The 20,787-nt window shown below is 42.2% G+C and overlaps 1 protein-coding gene across 2 annotated transcripts in view; it reads left to right on the top strand.

Moving 5' to 3' along the window:
* ANKRD50 (ankyrin repeat domain containing 50) overlaps window positions 1-19,973 on the top strand; it is a 52,599-nt gene extending 32,626 nt beyond the window's left edge. The window contains exons 2-4 of one of the 2 annotated variants that reach the window (XM_056855359.1): window positions 15-244; window positions 14,067-17,617; window positions 19,537-19,973. In XM_056855359.1, coding sequence (XP_056711337.1) covers window positions 15-244; window positions 14,067-17,614 — 3,778 coding nt within the window. In that variant the 3' untranslated portion in view covers window positions 17,615-17,617; window positions 19,537-19,973. Of the gene's footprint in view, window positions 1-14; window positions 245-11,364; window positions 11,395-14,066; window positions 17,618-19,536 lie in introns of those variants that run through there. The other variant, XM_056855360.1, reaches the window with a different exon arrangement.
* Window positions 19,974-20,787: the final 814 nt, after the last annotated feature.

Here is a 20,787-nt window from a genome sequence, read left to right as displayed (position 1 = left end):
TGCTTTTTTTACAGGTGTATTCTACTTCCCCTTCTGGGCGCCAAGCCTCCCCCACACAGTCTCTTCCTCCTCATAGATTCAGTGGATGAGGGCTGTAACATTGCAGAAGGTGACCAGACATCTGCAAGCCTATCTGGAACCATAGCTGAGCTTCTAGCTAGTCACTATGAGTTTTTTCCTCCATGGCTGCTGCTCCTGTGTTCTGCCCGGAAACAGAGCAAAGCTGTTACTAAAATGTTTACTGGTGAGTACAAATTATGATAAAGTGTTAGCTGTTTAATTTCTCCCTTGGATTGTCTTGAAAGTTTTAGCAAGAAGTAAGGATTTTTGAAAAATTCTCTAGCATCTAAATTTTGATGCCCTTTACTTAGACAACATATTGTATACAGGTAACTACAGGGATCTGTGTAACACAGGACATAGATAACATCTGTGTGCTGTCTTCCCCCAGTGACCTTGAAAGGATATATGTGACCTGATTACAGTGAAGAGTTAACTCCCCTGCAAGCTGGCATACATTCAAACAAATCTCCCTGTAAATTTGGGGGATTTTTTTTCCATCTGAAAATCGAGATTTATCATCTTGTTTTTCTGGGAACAGATATTACGTTTTGCAAGCTCATTGCAAGGGTGTAGCTTTATTTGGTCCTGGGAGTATACTGTTGGCAAAGACTGTCAAGAATCCTCTACAACTTGTTGATCCAGTCTTTGCTGAATTGTGAGATCATTTCATCACTCTGCTCCTTTTGTTCCTGGGATTTCTTTCCCCCTTCAGTGTAGAGTAGCATAAAGACTGGATTTCCAGCCTGTGCCTGTGTTAAAACAATCATTGAAACAAAAATGCAGTTACAATAAAAGGTATGATAGGTGAATGTATATTTAGCCTTAAGATCGCCCCCATTTCTTAGCTCTTCATTTTTGTAATTTCTTCCTTGGTCTCTGATGCACTCTTTGGGACTTTTCAGGCATATAGCTACCATTTTCTGTCATGATATGATGTCACAGTGAGGCCTGCGGCTGTTCGGAGTGAAATTGCTTAGAACTGGGATTTTGAGTCTGTGGATAACTTTTGCTAAATGTAACTGTTGTCAGTTCCTGAAAGTCAGGAAATTTTTGAATGGAGGCACATGTAGGGTCTTTGGCACTATCTCCTTAGTACACATGAACAGTGATCATAAAAGGGTTGGGTCTGCACTTGCATGTAGTTTTCAGGGGTCAAGCATGGAAAAATACACAAGCCTGCATCAGGTTTGGTCTGGCGTTCGTTCTGACCTGTACCGAGGGGAAAACAGTGGCTTGCTTATAGAGCACATATTTTTCATGCTGGAAACCTCAAAGAGTGCTACCAGTCAAGGCAGACAGTAAGGTAAAAAAACTGTTTCAGATATTAGTGGCTTCGTATGTACTCAAATAGAAGAAGTAAAATGAGAACCCATCTTCTTAAAGCTATCACTACCTTGACTTTCAGTTCACACCAGAAGGAGAAGTTCCAAACCAGGGTTATCTGTGATGGATCTGTGCTTGCTGTTTACAGCCACAACTTCTTTTGATCTGTATTGTATTGAACCGAATCATAATCCAAGTGTTCAGTCAGCACTTTGTGATGGTGGCAGTGAGTTTTGAAGGAAAAAACAACCAGGTGTGAATTAAGTGGACTGATTGCCCAGCTGCATGGGGTAGGAAAATCATGTACTGTTGGGTCCAGTGGAGTTGTAGCACTTCCAGGACTAAAAAATAGTAACAACTGCAAACAGAAGAAATGTTACCGCATAATGGTCCTCTGAGATGCAGTGCAGTTCAGAGTGAAGCATCGTTTAACATTTCTACAGCAATGATTAATAACATTGGCCCTGGCCACAGTTAGGCATTGTAAAGACCCACCCATGTGTTCTTGTATCCCATCAGTAGGATTCAGTGGTGTCTGTTTTTGGCTGGATTTTCCTTACTTTTTGAAAAAATGTTTCTCTTCCAGCACATTTTATGATTTAAGTATGAGAAGCTACATTTGGCACCTGTTGCATTTTGTAATGTTCCTTGAAATGAGCATTAAGAAATTCATGTTGTCCTTGACTGTTAAAAATAATTATATGTTGTTCAAGAAGGCATGAAAACACCACCTATGCCACAAATCTGAGTATCTCCAATAATCTAACATACTGGAAGGTATTTTTTCATGGTAGTGGTGCTTATCAAGTCCTTTTCAATGTTTTTCCAACACATTTTTAGCAGTTACATTTATTTTTTAATCATTTTAAAGAGAAGATTTTCTGTCACTAATGCTTCTTTTGATTTTGAAAAATAAATGTAAAATTACGTTTAGATACTTCGGTGCTAATTTTTTCCAAGGCCAATTTAATTGCTTATGACATAATAGGCAGATATTAAAGTCTGTTGTTATAGAAATGTTAGCAATTTACAGTAAACGTTCTTAGCTGCTCAAATTGTGAAACAATATTGCATATACACAGACAGCAGAATACAGACTAGAAAGACCCGACATTCTGCTAGAGGATTTTGTATAGTGTCATGCCATATAGCACAGCTATTCTAAAAGCCTTTTCACAATGTGAGGCAGCTGTATGGACATCAACAGCCCATTCCTGGGCAGGTGCAGCCTCGCTCTTCTCCCTGCCGGCATACCCAGGGCAAAAGGGGACAGGAGGATGCCCACAGGCAGCCTACCCCAGAATGCCCCGGGAACACCCTCCCCCCAGGTTGCCAAAATGCCCCCCAGAACACCAACGCAGGCCTTTATATGGCGTCCCGGGCTGACACTGCCATGGCAGCGCCGGGAGACCGGTATCCGGGCCTCCCTTCTGGCATTGCGGCCACTTACAGCAGCGTAAGTAGCCTGGATGCTGGCGTGGGGGGCCGCCACAATGGCGCAGCTCTTCCTGGCCTCCTGAGGACTTTCATCCTTAGAAGTCAGGAATGTGCTGAATGTGACTTACTGAACAATCCTAATAAATAACACTTTCCTGGTAGTAAGCCCCATTGACTAGCCAAGAGTAGGATTTTCAGTAGACATGCTTGTATCCCATCAATAGACATGCTTAGGGTGGCACAGTTAGCCAACTGATCTAATAGGAGCCTTGCATGACTACGGAACTGATGTGCAGGTTTATCATGTGGCAAAGATGAGGTGTGGAAGCAGTGTTGAGACATAAAAGGGACATTCCTGTGTGAAAGGGAGTATTGCCTGACAAGTGAATTCTTGTATGCACACTTGAATTGAATTGAGGCCTTCTACACAGGGCTAGACTGGATGGCCCAGGCTAGCATGATTTTGTCAGTTCTCAGAAGCTAAGCAAGGTCAACCCTGGTTAGTATTCAGATGGGAGACTGCCAGTGAAGTTCAGGGTTGCTATGCAGAGGCAGGCAATAGCAAACTAACTCTGTTTGTCTCTTGCCTTGAAAACCCTGCTGGTTCGCTATAAGTCATCTGTGATTTGAAAACACCATGACAGCACTTTCCGCCACCATACATAGAACATGATGGTGTATGGCAGTATGGAAATATATAGGAATTTAAATTTGCTTAGAGTGCTGATTTTGGTGCCAGCTGGGGTTTTTGGGGGCGGGGGGTTGGAGGTCATTATAGCAGTTTCTAGCCTAGATGTCCAGCCTTTCATTTAATCATGAATGGGTCAGGGATCCTCTGTTTTAGTGTTGCTGTTACCAGTCAGGGGTGGTTTGCTGTATGCACTCTTCTCCAGTAGCAGAATGTCAGGTGGGGGACATTCCATATTTACTTCATTTATAGGCCATCTTTCACCCTGACACTCATTTGGCCCAGATGAATTATAGGCTGTTTTCCATTAGCGTTGCCAGTGGGGAAAAGGGGTGAGCTATTCTGCAACTGAGCATGGAAAGATTAACTGTCCCTTCCCCCAGTGCAAGAGTTCTGGACAAAAATCTGAAATGATCCAGAAACACTGCTGAAAGATGTCTTTGACCAAGAACAATTTCCAACCCTGCTTGTGTTTTTGGTCAAGTTATGAGGGCTATTCCCATTCTAAAGCACTTTGTTATACAGCTGCCTGGGAAGGAGGTTTGTAAACAAGGCAATCTCCAGGGTAAGCATCACACACCCAGCACAAAAGCTACTTATATAAACAAGGAATTCCTGAGTGTTTCTTACAGACTCTCTTGGGTCATTCACCAGCCCCAGTGTAATTGTGGACTCCACCTCAGGAGAGATAACCCCTCTGCTATTGTTTACATGCTCACTTATCTTTTAGATGTACAACAAAGCCATTTGAGAGGCCCTGATTGTTTCCAAGGATCTCTTTGCTTTGAACTCTTATAGCTTCAGGATGATGTCTACATCATCCTCTAACCAAGCAAAGTTGAACACCTGCCTAATCAAGCTAGGCTGAACTGAAGTGAATTCAGAGTCTGTTGCCTCATGATATCTCATGCCCAAGGCAGTAAGAACCTAGTACTATTCTTTGTCATTCAGCTAAAAAGAAGACTTCTACGTTTGACAGAGTAAGTAGACTTACATAGATCTTGGACCAATTTTGTTACTTAGGGGAGTAGAAGTAAGATCATTCACATGAAGGTTATAATGTGTTAATGTAGAAAAAGATCAGAAGACTATGTAGGATAGACTGCAAGATTTATGGTGTGGCATAAATGAAATGAAATTCAGTAGTACGAAGTGAAGGGTAATTCACTTTGGGTTAAAATTACTGGTATTGACTGGAAATTATAGAAGGCATCGATTATGAGCTGATGGGGCCCACAAATTGTTGCTTCTGTGGAGAAAACCAATATGATTCCACATTCTAGTTTGAACATTTTAGTAAGATAGAAGAGAAACTAATGTCAATGTCCTATATGGGATAGGGTTCCAATTTTAGTCACACATGTTCAGAATGGTTGGATTCTAACCAAAAGAAGAGAAATCACAGCTAGAATTATTACCGGAGTAAAGTGTATGACTTGAGTCACCTGGCTGAGAGTCTCTGGCACCATTTGCTTTGTAGGAAAAGGGTATAGTGCACCATTTTGTTTATGGACTTTTTCTGCACAGTAAGCACACATTACTACTTTCAGGATGCAATTCCTAGTTTCTGCTGGGTGCTGGACTTTTCTGGTCAGTCTTCAAATTTAATCGTTCAGTGGAGCAGAAATGAGAGAGGCTGTTGGAAAAGTGCATGCTTTACATGCAGACAACCATGGATTCAGTTCCTTTATTGCAGGGTTGGGGAACCTTTTTCCTGCCGGGGGCCATACCAGGTGTAGATCTCCCGGTGGGGGGGAGAGGTTAGGGTTGCCAGGTCTCTGGCCACCACCTGGAGGTTGGCAACCCCAGGGGAGGCCACGCAGAGAAGGCCTGGAGGGCTCCCCCACTCCTCCCTTCCAGGTGGGAGGGCAGCCAGTGGTGGGCCCGAGCAAACAAGGCGCCGGGGGGGCGCAGCCCGCGGTTGATCGGAAAGGGAGGAAGGAAGGAAAACAGAGAAAGAGGAAAAGGGAGAGAGGGAGAAAGAAATGGAAAGAGGGGGAGAAAGAAAAGGACGGAGGGAGACAGACAAAGAAAGAGAGGGAGAGAGAAAAGCCTCCCCCCAACACACACACACACACACACACACACACATGCCGGCCCCATGCGATCTGGCCCCAGGCTCCATGCCCTCCCCCCCGAGTCCACAAAAGGCCCCCCGAAGCCTGATCGGCTCCTGCACGCATGCTCTGCCGCCGGGAGCCGTGGGCCTCTTCCCCCCCCCCTTGCTGCTCAACAGCCGACAGGCAGCAAGAGGGGCTTACAGTGTGCCCCGGCGTTCCTGCACGCTGCGGCTATAGGTTGCAGCCTTGGGGAAAGCGTCCCTCCCCCTCCTCTCACTGACCAACAGCTGTCAGTCAGCGAGAGGAGGTCCAAAGGGCGCCACAGCGCCCCTGCAAGCCGTGGTCCCAGGAACACCCTCAGGGATGGCTGCCCAGCACCGCGCCTTCGCGGCAGGGCCCCGGAGCTCCCAAGGGCCACAAAAATGTCCTCGGGGGCTGCATACGGCCCCTGGGCCTGAGGTTCCCCATCCCTGCTTTATTGGTTTGAGGCCTTGGGTAGGTGCCACCAGTCTAGGGTTGCCAGGTCCTTCTTTGCCACCGGCGGGAGGTTGTTGGGGCGGAGCCTGAGGAGGGCAGGCTTTGGGACTTCAATGCCACAGAGCGTAATTGCCAAAGCGGCCATTTTCTCCAGCTGAACTGATCTCTATCATCTGGAGATCAGTTGTAAAAGCAGGAGCTCTCCAGCTAGTACCTGGAGGTTGGCAACTCTAGCCAGACAGAGTACAGAACAAGATGGACCATCAAGAAGCTTTGTATGTTTGAAATCTGTCTCCATGGCAAGGGGCTGCAAAGCATAAAAACGAATGAAAAAATATATAATTTCAGAAACACAAGTATATTTCTGTTTCCATCATAATTAAAGAGAGTGGGCAGATGTAGCTAGTCTAGCTCAAATTGCATCTAAATTTGTTTCCTCAAGAATCATAACATAAAATTTGCTCAAGCAAGCTTCATTGTTAGTTTCAAACAATGGCATGAGATAAGCAGGTAAACTGGAAGATCAAATTGAGAACACAAAGAACAAAGAGGAAAATAGGCGGCAACATTGTTTGAAGAGTAATATATCTAATCTGCACAGAAAAGAAAGCTAATTACAATTTCAAATGAAGTTGAATAGTTTGTGGTGGTTGCCTACTGTAATAAACAGGATGGTTACAACAATTCAATTTTCCAAGTTAAATCCCTCCATAAAAGAAGGTGCAAAACTTTGCAATTCAGTTTTGACAATGACTGAAACTCAAGAAATTGTATTATTTCATAAGTGGTAAACATTTTTGTGAATATAACTTTGAAACAGCATAATTTTTCCACTAATGTGTGTCTGATCTAACTGGCACATCTCCAAGGCTGAGGGTTTTTTTGTTTGCTTGTTTTTGTTTTTTTCCCACCAATAGAATGTCTTAAGGTCAAGAATATATTATTTCCTATTCTTTCCAATGGAAAAATTAAGTCCTGACAAGTGGCTCAAATATTAATATTAATGTTTTTCTAAGGCTCTATAAATATACCATCCTGTACTTTATCATATTTGGCTGATGTGTTTAAAAAAACTGTTGTTGCAATTTCGTTGGGCCCTTCCCCCAAAAGATCAGTCAGCTGCCCCAGAGGGCCAACATATAGAATACAAAGTTCAAGGCCTTCCCCTGATGTTTCTTCCTGGCCCTGGTGTTCAGAGGTTTTCTTGTTCTGGAGGTTTCATTTAAACTAGGGCTGTTGAGCCCTCATTGAGGGTCATGTCCCCCCCGCTTTTTTTTCTATATTGAAGTCCCAGATTCTCTAACTATGCCTCATAAGAAAGGTGTTCCAATTCCTTAAACATCTTGTTTGCTCTCTTCTGCACCTTTTCCAGCTCTACCATATCATTTTTGAGTTAAAAGTACTTAGACCTATACACATTATTCCAAATCAGTACGTCTATGTTGGTTATTTCATTTTCCTAATAATCTAAGTGTGGAATGTGCCTTTTTCCACCATAGCTGCATATTGAGTGGACATTTTCATCAAGCTAAAAACTATGACCCCAAGATTTTTCTCTTTAAGCCTCTGCAGTTCAGAACCCATTTATATATAGTAGGATTTTGTGTCCCATTTTTGTCACCTTGTATTAGACTTCATTTGCCACATTGCTACACAGTTCAAAGAGATCTTCCTAAATAATTTGGTATCATCCACACACTTGGCCAGTACATTGCTCACCCCCAATTCCAGATCATTTATGAACAAATTGAATAGTGCTGGTCCCAGTATCCATTCTTATGGGACCCCACTGCTTACTTCTCTCCATTGCAAGAACTAGACATTTATTCCTGCTCTTGGTTTCCTATTTTGTACCAATTTTTAAGCCATAACAAGACATGTCCTCTTATCCACAACTGCTGAGTTTACTCATCAGTCTTTGTCAAATATGTAATGGCTTATCCCCTTATCCACATGCTTTTTAACTTTCTCATAAAGGTTGGTAAGGCAGAACTTCCCTTTGCAGAAAATATGCTGAGTTTTTCCTCATCAGATGTTGTTCATGTATGTCCCTGTCTTTCATAACACATTTTACTAATTCACCTGGAACAGATGTTAAGCTAGCTGGCCTATAATTTTCTGGATCTGCCTCTGGACGCTTGTTTTAAATCGTCGTAACGTTTGCTGTTTTCCAGTCTTCCAGTATGGAGACTGATTTTAGCAACTGTTACATATGCTAGTTAGAAGATCAACAGTTTCACATTTGCATTCTTTAGAACACTAAGGTGTATGTCATCTCAACCTTTACTGGACACCATGCCTATATGACTGACCACTTTTGAAACAAAGGGGGCATTCAAAAGCCATTTGTTATATTGCATGAAAACCACAGTTCAAAAGAAAATGCCAGATATCTTACTGGGCACACCAAGCTGTTGAGTAAATCAAAAGTAGCTCTTTGAATCTGTCCTTCGTACTAAAGATTAGAAGTATATATTAACCTCTGCTGGTATACTTATATGCATTGAAAACATTTAACTGAATAGAAGTTCATACTGAATACACTCAGTTTTGAGATAACATCAGGTTTTAGCACTAATGTTTTCAAACACTGTGACCATTTGCTTTTGGAGTTGGCAGACTGGGTGTTACTTTGAATTATGAAACCGATAAAATATCTTAAATTACAGTTCAATCAAAATGTGATAAATTCTGCGGATTTTGTGTGCAGAAGATAACATTGGGCTGTTACAACAGTCTGTACTCACTATACCTACATCGGAACAAGAGTCATAGTAGCATTCTGCTTCATCCATGATCAAACTGCACAGGTGCCAGTACCAATAAAACACTTGCACAGACCTTCACCTAAAAGGATCTCTGCCAGGGTTGCCAGGTTGCATTTGCAACACCCAGGACATTTTTTGGATAGGGCTGCACCTGAGGCCAGAAGAGACATCCCTTCTAGTCGATGTTCTAGGTTTTAAAAAATCAGGATTTGGGGGGATCCCTAGAGTGTTGCCTGAGCACAACATCACTTCTGGGGTGCTTCTTTCCTCCTGCTGCAACTATAAGAAGTGGCAGGCAGGTGAGTGAGCAAATGCCCACCGGGGCAGGCAGTTGGCAAGCCTAATCACTGCAGGAGCGTTCTTATGCCTTCAGAGTCTCATCTGAATGTGTGTTTGTATTTTTGTTTTTGGAAGGTTTTTTTAGATTGTTAGCCTGGGCAAGTACAAAGCATTCCAAAGGTTTACATCCTAACTTGTCCCCAGATAGGAGTCAATCTCATTGTGGAACCCATTCTAGCTGATTCTCTCTTTTATTCCAGTACTGATGGTATACTTTGTGTACAGTCTGTGGCACTGTGTTCATTCTGGAACAATGGGCCTTATTAAGGGAGGGGTTTTGGGTCTGCCAATTTAATATTTTGCTGCTGAGAGATTAGTTCCTTTTGAGTAGGTATGCATAAAATGTTAATATGCACCTAGTTCTTAGATCAGCATAGATTGGCAATGTAAATTATTCATACTTAAAACACTAGCTTATTGCTCTGTCATATAGATTACGTATTTAAGATCTATTGAGTGAAGGGAAAGTGTGACTGTTGGTTTGAAATTTTCCATTGGGCAGAGCATTAAGATGCAAAGAGCTTAAGATAATAATGTGCAGTGGTATTGCTAACATTGTTATAATAATATTCGAGCAAGGTAACTCATTCTCCAGAGAAAATCTGTGTAGTCCAAATACTTCTTTAAATGACCCAAGACCTCTGTGAGTGCCAGGAGGTAAATTTGGAGCAGATTTGTTTACAGAGCTGCAAGCCAATTTAATAAATCAAGGAAATCCATTTTGAAACTCCTATTGGGTAGAAAATGATGTGATGAAGGAAAAAATCTGAACAATGCAAAAACCAGGTCGTAGGACTTAAATTTGTGCTGGCTGCTCTATTGACTTTGAGTTCAAGTATTCGTGAGACTGGCTGTGCAACTGAGTGAGCTTTCCTGCAGTGCTGGATTTTTTCCCCCTGTTTTATTCAGAACAAATGTAAGTGCCATCTTTGGTATATGGTAGATGGCAGAGACAGGATTTTGTTGAAAGTAGAAATAGATTTGACAATCGTTTTAAGAAAGCAGTTGAATCTGTTCAGCTATAAAGATGTGTTCTTGATTTTGAGTTCATGTCTACATAGACTGTGTTGAAAAGTGGGTTCCATTTGTACAAAGAGAATGGCTAGATCCTTCACAAGGTAATCCTTGTGAAATTGGAATTAATGTGCTTTGTCTGAAGGAACTCTGTGTAGGGTTGAACTGATAGAGTACACACACATATATATAGAGCAGATATACACACACACACACACACACACACACACACACGCTATCTGTTAATGAGAGGCAGAAAACGTGTGTGTGTGTGTGTGTGTAAACAAAAGCTTTATTTCTATGGGCTGAGCTGCATTTAAGGATGATTCCTGATGGAGCACCCAGGTACAATGAGTGCCATCTACCAGCCACCTAGGGAGTGTTGCAGTTCCCAGGCTCTTTGTTCTTATTTATTTATTTAAAACATTTCTAGGCCATCCGTCCACCCAGTTAGGGTTGCCAAATAGAGTCTGTTAATCAGACTCTAAGTCAACAAGGATCATCATGGGTTAATCCATCCCAATGGGGTGGTGGCACATCCCGTTGGTACTGTTGATCAGTATCTCTTCTGTGAGTTACCTTGTCCCTTCAGGCTAGAGCCACAGCACTAAATCAGCTGTGGAGTAATCTGCTACAGGCCCTCTAAGCAATTCCTGCATCCAGAGTGACCCTTGACAAAATACTAGTGAATATTGTTGGGTTTAGCTGTTCACATCTTTTCTGGAAATAACAATTATCCAATTATAATGCCTAATGAGAGCCAGTATGGTGTAGTGGTTAAGAGCGGTGGTTTGGAGCGATGGACTCTGATCTGGAGAACCGGGTTTGATTCCCCACTCCTCCACATGAGTGGCAGAGGCTAATCTGGTGAACTGGATTTGTTTCCCCACTCCTATACATGAAGCCAGCTGAGTGACCTTGGGCTAGTCACAGCTCTCTTAGAGCTCTCTTGGCCTCACCTACCTCACAGGGTGTCTGTTGTGGGGAGAGGAAGGGAAGGGGATTGTAAGACGGCTTGATTCTTTCTTAAGTAGTAGAGAAAGTCGGCATGTAAAAACCAACTCCTCCTCCTTCTTCCTCCTCCATTTCCAAATAAGTGCAAAATGCTTTGTGGCCCAATATCCTGGAAACCATGCTCTATTAATCATTTGTGCTCTTACTCACCTTCATCTTGCTTGTGTTAGCTTCACACATCCGAAGGATTTCTCTGTAACCACAGCACAAAGTAGGTTAACAAATTATTTTGTCATAGGTGATTCATGATACAGATTAGATTTATGATCTTGTCCTTGGAGCAGTGAATACAGTACTAAGGGGTTTAGGAGAAATTATAAATCTTTGGTAAATCCTCCTTAGTTTCAGAATTTAATGACTGCCTGTTGACTGTTGGTGTGAGAAGAATTCTTCTATCTAAGATTACTATGCTGAGGTATCACTTTAGCATCAGTCCCCTTAGCATAATTAGCAGTATTAGAAGAAGAGTTGGTTTTTTTTCGCCGGCTTTCGCTACCACTTAAGGGAGACTCAAACCGGCTTACAATCACCTTTCCTTCCCCTCCCCACAACAGATACCCTGTGAAGTGGGTGGGGCTGAGACAGTGTGACTGGCCCAAGGTCACCCAGCTGGCTTTGTGTGTAGGAGTGGGGAATCAAAACTGGTTCTTCAGATCAGAATCCACCACTCCAAACCACTGCTCTTAACCACTACACCACGCAAGCTGTCATTATGCAAATAGATTTTTTTTCAGATCATATTTTTAACTTCTTTTCATTCTGGGCCATCCTGCAGAGTGACTGCAGTTAACAAAATAAATTTTTCTTGTATAGGAAATCTGTCAGAATTTTGGAGTGATACCCAATGTCATTGCCCTTTTGTGATATGTTGTTGCCTGATTAAGGAATACACTTAGTGCATGATTCTTCCTGAAGCAGCTCTGTGTTGGGGTATTGTAAATTCTAGCAATGTCTGTACAGCTAATGTGAAAAAAATCTATGGTATTGCTAGCATCACTGCAGTAGTGCTGCCCATAAGAATCAAGCATTCCATCGTGACTCTTCCCCCAGCCCATGATTCCTCTGAAGAAGCTTTATTGGAAATCACAGCACTTTGATCTAGTGTGGTGTAAACATAATAAACATGACTCAACCCAATGTTATCACTCAGTAGGAAAATTGTATTTTAAACAATTGTCTGTCTAGGTGTATAGCTTAAAGAGTTCTTGTGACCAATATAATTTAGGCCTTGACCATTGATGACTTGAAACGCAAAGTTGTTAAGAGATTAGCTGACTCTCAGTAACTGTATGCGAATAGCTAAACAGGACAGCTGAAGTTATTGGAATACAAAAATGATGCAGTTGCTAGATAAAGGAGTTTTAAATGCATCTCTAGGAAATTTTGCTGTTTCTTTCAATCAGTCTGCTTCCAAAAAAGGTACGTGTAGCCTGTATGTTTTCTGAGTCTGAAAGAAGTGCTTCTGGGAGGAATGCCAAACCTGACAGTATTTCCAAGGTCAGACAACTCAGCTCAGCAACAGCTTCAAATCATGCACTGTATTCTTGCTACATTACTTGGTCCAGATAGCCCTGATGGCATCTTCAATTTGTTTCTCCCCTCACTTAGTTAAGGGAACAGAGTTATTTTCCCCATTTCCTTCAGTCATGCTGCACTGATCACACAGTTCTATTTCAGTAGCCTTTTAAAGATATACAATGATGCAATCACTTTTTAATGTAAACTTCTAAATACAAACTTTTTCAACCAAGAGTGAGTTATTTTACTGTGTTCTGTGTGGTTTAAACTTGGAAATATAAGCCACAGAGGTAAGACAGAGTATAAATATTGTAGAAATTTTCTTATAAAAGAGAAAAATCTGCCTGATTCCTTGGTATATGCAAGAGAACAAATGAGTTTACTTGGAAATCTCTATTATCTGAGCTGTGGGAAGGGGGAAAGGAGAACATGGACCGTAGGAATTTCAAGGCCCATTCTCATAAAACCAGAGGGTTCATTGTTATGTCTAACTACAACAGTATTTCATTGAAACTGAAAGAGCAGAAACCATTGACTTCCTTTGAGGTATTTGCTTCATTAGTCTTTACAAACTGACTTCTTGTGTTGAGGGAGAAACTAATTTTTAATCTGGATAATTAGAGGAAGAGAAAGAGGGAGCCTGTTTAACCTTTTGCTGCTTCCTTACCAATACACTATCATATTTTCTCTGAAAATTAAGCCAAGTTACAGCAAGAATCTGCCAACCAAATTCTGGGGCTCATTCTTGTGTGCATTTTTTGGCATCGTATTAGCCTTGCATAGATATTGCACCATATAAGGATCATGGTTGAGAGTGGGAGAGGGAAGTAGACTGCCTGAAAGAATGTTTGTATGTAAATTTCAGGACATACCATTTGAGGGAACCGATCTGAAGATTTCTTTCTTGCTTGGTAAATTCAGTAATTCGTCATGTTGGGAGACTGCACCAAGCACCTCGGCACCTAAAACTATTGGGCAGTCATTGCAAAAACAAACGTCATTGATTCAGGCCCATTCTTTCAGACTTATCCTGACTTTATGGAAGAGCAAGGTATAATTAAAAAAAATGATTGAAGGGTGGCTACATTCCCCGCCCAGTTGTTTTCTCCATTGAAATGTACAGTGGAGACTACTGATGCTTTGGAGAGGAAGGCAGAGAGAACCATGACTTCGGAAAGCTGTGGTTTAACATACTATTCACTATTCCTTTGCTGATATTGTAATACATTTACTATCCTGTATTTTATTTACAGATCACATCTTGCACATTTTGTATAGAGATGACCTTTTGTGACTTAACATCTAAAGCCTGTATGAAATTAATTTACTGAAATGCTTAATTTTTCCACTCTTACTTTTTTGTAGGCTTTCGAAAAATAAGCCTTGATGATCTCCGGAAGGCATATATCGTGAAAGATGTTCAACAGTATATACTTCATCGCTTAGATCAAGAAGAAGCTCTGAGACAGCATCTCACAAAAGAAACTGCAGAAATGCTGAATCAGCTTCACATTAAAAGCAGTGGATGTTTTCTGTACCTAGAACGTGTCTTAGATGGTGTAGTAGAAAACTTCATCATGTTAAGAGAAATCCGTGATATTCCTGGAACACTCAATGGCCTTTATCTTTGGCTTTGTCAGAGGCTTTTTGTGAGAAAACAGTTTGCAAAGGTCCAGCCTATTCTGAATGTAATTCTGGCTGCATGTAGGCCCCTAACTACCATTGAATTGTTTCATGCAGTATGGACCAAAAACATGGCATTGTCTATGGAAGACTTCCAACGCAAACTAGATGTTTTGTCAAAAGTTCTTATTGACGGGCTTGGAAACACAAAGATCCTTTTCCACTACAGTTTTGCAGAATGGTTGCTGGATGTAAAGCACTGTACTCAGAAGTATTTGTGTAATGCAGCAGAGGGACACAGAATGCTAGCAATGAGTTACACCTGCAGAGCTAAAGATTTAACTCCACTGGAGGCTCAAGAATTTGCTTTGCATTTAATTAATTCAAACTTACAATTGGAGACCTCCGAGCTGGCTTTGTGGATGATCTGGAATGGTACACCTGTCAAAGATTCTTTGTCAACATTAATCCCCAAAGAACAGGAAGTTTTACAGTTGCTTGTAAAAGCTGGTGCTCATGTCAACAGTGGAGATGATCGGACATCTTGCATTGTACGGCAAGCTTTGGAAAGAGAAGATTCCATTCGAACCTTGCTAGATAACGGTGCTTCAGTAAACCAGTGTGATTCAAATGGGAGAACTCTGTTGGCTAATGCTGCATATAGTGGCAATCTTGATGTCGTCAATTTGCTTGTTTCCAGAGGAGCAGATTTAGAGGTTGAAGATACACATGGCCAGACAGCACTTACTTTAGCTGCTCGGCAGGGGCATACCAAGGTTGTTAATTGTTTGATTGGCTGTGGTGCTAATATAAATCACACGGATCATGATGGTTGGACGGCTCTGAGATCTGCAGCTTGGGGTGGGCACACTGAGGTGGTTTCTGCACTCCTCTATGCTGGAGTAAAAGTAGACTGTGCTGATGCAGACAGTCGTACAGCCTTGAGAGCAGCAGCCTGGGGAGGCCATGAAGATATTGTGCTGAATCTGTTGCAACATGGAGCTGAGGTCAACAAAGCCGATAATGAAGGTAGAACTGCTTTAATTGCTGCAGCATACATGGGTCATAAAGAGATTGTGGAGCATCTGCTGGACCATGGGGCAGAAGTAAACCATGAGGATGTGGATGGAAGGACAGCTCTATCTGTTGCCGCTCTCTGTGTACCTGCTAGTAAGGGACATGCTTCAGTTGTGAGTCTTTTAATTGACCGGGGTGCTGAGGTGGATCATTGTGACAAAGATGGCATGACTCCATTGTTGGTTGCCGCCTACGAAGGGCATGTAGATGTTGTTGACTTGCTTCTGGAAGGTGGAGCAGATGTGGATCATACTGATAACAATGGCCGCACACCCCTTCTTGCTGCGGCTTCAATGGGCCATGCTTCAGTTGTAAATACTCTGTTGTTTTGGGGGGCTGCTGTGGATAGCATTGATAGTGAAGGACGGACAGTTCTTAGCATAGCCTCTGCACAAGGTAATGTTGAAGTAGTACGGACTCTGCTGGATAGAGGATTAGATGAAAATCATAGAGATGATGCAGGATGGACACCTTTGCACATGGCAGCTTTTGAAGGACACAGATTAATATGTGAAGCGCTTATAGAACAAGGTGCCCGAACAAATGAAATTGATAATGATGGGCGGATAGCTTTCATATTGGCAGCCCAGGAAGGTCACTATGATTGTGTGCAGACCTTACTGGAAAACAAATCTAACATTGATCACAGAGGCTATGATGGGAGAAATGGTCTCCGTGTTGCTGCTTTAGAAGGCCATAGAGATATAGTTGAGCTGCTCTTCAGTCATGGAGCTGATGTGAACTACAAAGATGCTGATGGCCGGCCAACGCTTTACATTTTGGCTTTAGAAAACCAGCTCACCATGGCTGAATATTTTTTAGAAAATGGTGCAAATGTAGAAGCAAGTGATGCTGAAGGAAGGACGGCACTTCATGTTTCCTGCTGGCAGGGCCATGTAGAGATGGTACAGATGCTGATAACATACCATGCCAATGTGAACGCAGCAGACAATGAGAAGCGATCGGCTCTGCAGTCTGCTGCATGGCAAGGCCACGTCAAGGTAGTTCAGCTTTTGATTGAGCATGGAGCCCTGGTTGATCATACATGTAATCAAGGTGCTACTGCACTATGTATTGCAGCCCAAGAAGGGCACATTGATGTTGTGCAACTATTACTGGAACATGGTGCTGATCCCAATCATGCAGATCAATTTGGGCGCACAGCTATGCGTGTGGCTGCAAAAAACGGGCATACACAGATCATTAAATTATTGGAAAAATATGGTGCTTCTACTCTAAATGGCTGCACTCCTTCTCCAGTCCATACGATGGAGCAAAAACCTTTGCAGTCAGTATCTTCAAAAATGCAATCCTTAACAATAAAATCAAATAGCTCAGGGAGCACTGGTGGAGGAGATATGCAGCCTGCTTTGCGTGGCTTGTCAAATGGGCCAGGTCATGCTTTTAGTTCTCCTTCTGAATCTCCTGATTCTACAGTTGATCGGCAGAAGTCTTCTCTATCCAATAATTCCCTGAAAAGCTCAAAAAACTCTTCTCTTCGCACCACCTCATCTACAGCAACTGCCCAGACGGTACCTATCGATAGTTTCCATAGCATGTCCTTTACAGAACAAATACAGCAGCATTCATTGCCTCGCAGTAGAAGTAGGCAGTCCATTGTTTCGCCTTCTTCCACAACTCATTCCTTAAGTCAGAATCATAGTTCACCAAATAGTGAATTTGAGTGGAGCCAAGTGAAACCCAGCTTGAAATCAACAAAAGCAAACAAAACAGGGAAAACAGAAAACACTAGCAAATCTGGGTCTGCAGGGAAAAAAGTGAAACAGAGCACAGCTTCTCAACCAAAAGTCCTAGAATATGAAATGACTCAGTTTGATAAACGGATACCTGTTGCCAAATGTGGAGCCAGTATTCCACTTAAATCAATGCCTACGGACACTCAGTGCAAAATTTTGGTCCCTCCCACTCAGCAAGAAATCTGCCGATCACAACAGCAATTCCTGATCCACCAACAAAGTGGGGAACAGAAAAAGAGAAATGGAATAATGACAAATCCAAATTACCATCTTCAGAGCAATCAGGTGTTTCTTGGCAGAGTTTCTGTCCCACGTACAGTACAGGATCGGGGGCACCAGGAGGTTTTGGAAGGCTACCCATCTGCAGAGACAGAACTAAGCCTCAAACAAGCCTTAAAACTCCAAATTGAGGGAAATGACCCAAGCTTCAACTATAAAAAGGAAACACCATTATAAAAGGTAAGCTTTTTTCGGATGAGGCAGGCAGGAATGGGGGTGCAAGTTCTGAGCAACAACCAAGGGAGGAAGGGTACCCATGCCCTTATCAAGAGGCATTGCATAGCCACATTGAGTTGGGTCATGGTTGATGTTGACAGATCACCTGCACTCTTTGTTGGCTGATCAGGCCATGCCCACACAGACCATTCGTTACCTTCTCCTCCAGTACCACTGTAGAACACCCAGAGCATACTCCGCCCCTTCCTCCACAGCCATTCCTCAGCAGCAGTGTGATGCTTGTCTGTCACATCACCTTTGACCACTTTGTAAATCATTGATGGACATTGGGACTTACAAACGGTCTGCTTTTAAAAGTAGAATTTTAAATAACAGCATGCAAACAGTGTTCTATGTTCTTAAACAGTTCTGATGATTAGCATGAGTCATTTGTTTGCCTTCCATGTTTCAATGTATTTAAATGCAACCTCAGTAGCCCAGTTTAGGTGCAGCTCATCAGAACTTGGGAGCTAAGCAGGGTTGGCCACCGTCAGTCCCTAAGGAAGGCCAGCGTTGCCATGCAGTTGGCAATGGCAAACCATCTGTGCTCATATCCTGCCTGAAATGCCCTACCTGAAATGCCCCATTAGTCAGTTGGGGGTTGACAGCTTGTTCTTTTTCTTTAAACTAGTTTCCAGCTCCAGGTTGGGAAATTCCTGGATATTTTGGGATGGAGGCTGGAGAGGGAAGGGTTTGGGGAGGGAAGGGACCTCAATTGGATATAATGGTAGAGTCCACCCTCCAAAGCAGCCATTTCCTCCAGAGAAACTGATCTCTGCCATCTGGGGTCAGATGTGATTCCAGGAGATCTCCAGGCTGCACCTGGAGGTTAGCCAAATGCATTGTTTTGAGCAGAGCTGACCTGTACCCACAAACTGTTTTTGAAACATGCTAATTGTAGTTCAGAGCAAACAGTGCACAGTGGAAAATGTTTACTTGCCTAGAAACAAATGCTTATTAATGCATGTATAGGCCTGGGCCTGTGAGCTGTAAATGCTAGTTTATTTAAATTCACACTACTTGCTGTAAAAAAAATTGATCAGAATGTGTGGTGAAAACATGACATTTGACCTGAACAAGAAATGAGGCAGATGTAAGTTAAGATACTGTTTTAAAGCTATACAGACAGCAGCTTCTATTGATCAAAGAGAAAGATCAAAGTGTGCATGAGAGAGAGTGCCATAATTGCATGTAGGTTAAGTCTGCTATGAGCATTTTTGTACACAAACATTTTATAAAGAGCAACCTGTGTTTAAGCAAATGTAATGTCTCATTTATTTAACATAATAAAAGGTATGTTTGTGTATAGATAAGGTAGCTGTATATTTGTGCACAGAATCAATACCCCACAAAATGGGAATGCCCAATTTTCTTCCAAACTGCAACCATCTCTCTGCCTGAAAGTGATTCTTATAACAGGTTAACAGATGTGTAGCTTTACAAGAGCCAAGTTCTTTTCAGCATTACTTTGCCCATAATGTTTAGGCCCACTAACATCTGTTGCATTATCAACTGTATTCCCTTCCTTCCACCAGTGGCAGGTGTTGATGGGACATGGAGGTGCGGGAAATGCACTGGACAACGTTATATTATGGGGAGGGGGGAAGGAGAGAACTCAGTATGAGGATCCTATTTTCTTCAATTTTCTTCAGCATCACCTCGTACAAGCCCTATGTCATCTCTAATTCCATCCACTTGCTTTTCCATCCACTTGCTTTTCATGTTCAATCCCTGGGGGACTAATTGCAAAAGGAAAGTTGTGTGAGGACTTCTACTGATCAATGTTTATATTAGTGATTATACCAGCTGCTTCATCAGATATGTGGTGATCTTGTGGCAATATAATATTTTAATTTGTTGGGTTTGTTTGTTTGTTTTTCTAGGACAGTTCCATAACATCATGAATAGAATGATGAGCTTCTGCCTTCAATGATTTGTCAACTGGGCTGGGATTGAAGCATGTTTTGCTTGTTGAACCACCTTGAAAATTACGAATGTGATCACTGCAGTATGGTTACTTTGATTACTGTAATGTGCCTAAAAGTTTAAGGCTGCCTTCTCCATGTAACTTCCTGTGCTTCAGAAATTTTATTTTGTGTATTTTGTACTTAATACACAGAATAAGCACTTTTTCTTTCTTTTAGTAGCAAAACAATATATGCTGTATTTCTCTGACACAGCTGGAAAAAAATTGTAAGTGCTAGGAATTTTGAATTTCCTGTTCAAGAAGGCTTGATCAGTGTACACATGTTACAGTGGACTGTATATTGAAAACAATGCTTTCTGTATTTATTTTGTATTCATGTGGCAAAAGAAAGTCAAAAGTCATCAAAAGATGAACAATGTCCTGTGCCACCTTAAAGACTAACCATTTTTAATAACAGGTATGAAAGACCCGTTGATCCAAAGTCAACTAGTCCATTCAGTTCCTTCTGTTCTGCATCAGCAGGGTTGTGAAGTAGTTATATTTTAAGGTTCCACAGGACTTTGAGCTTTTTGCTGCAGCACACGAGGGAAAGGTTCACATGGTCAAAATCCACACAGAGGCTCTCAAGCATCCCCAGAAATAGCAGTGGCAATTTTGGCAGGCAAAAACTTCTTCTGCGGTCCCAGACATAAACGCCAGATCATGTAGCAGTGGAGGAGTTGGTTCACACATTATTCTCCACGCGATCACGCACATACACCAACGCCTGATGCTGATTTTGAACATGTGAATGGAGTGTAAGAGGGTGGCTCTCTGCACCTGCATTGCCATTGTGTATAATTACTTTCTCTCAAGCACATCTTGTGACAGTGTAGGCTAAAGAGCAGTACTTTTGTTTATGTCTGATCAGGAGTGGAGGGAAGGCTATAGTACAATTTGCCACACCTACCACTCATTGTAAAAGTGTATCCATGAGGCAGCAATGCTTAATTCTCAGGACCAGTTCTCACATTACCCACATTGAGATTGATTTGTATTCTGCCTCTGTTACCAGGCAGGCACTCAAGCACCTGTTTCAGGCATTCTTCAGCCAGCAGCTTGCCCCAGGTTTGTCTGGCAAAGGACACCTATCCCAGTACTAGACCCACATGATTTGCGTGAGAGAGTCCCATGTTCATTCTCTAGCATATTGGCTTTAGTCCTAAGC

The sequence above is a fragment of the Euleptes europaea genome, chromosome 9 (assembly GCF_029931775.1).
Source record: "Euleptes europaea isolate rEulEur1 chromosome 9, rEulEur1.hap1, whole genome shotgun sequence".
Taxonomy (NCBI): domain Eukaryota; kingdom Metazoa; phylum Chordata; class Lepidosauria; order Squamata; family Sphaerodactylidae; genus Euleptes; species Euleptes europaea.
This window is presented reverse-complemented; position numbering and strand designations above follow the sequence as displayed.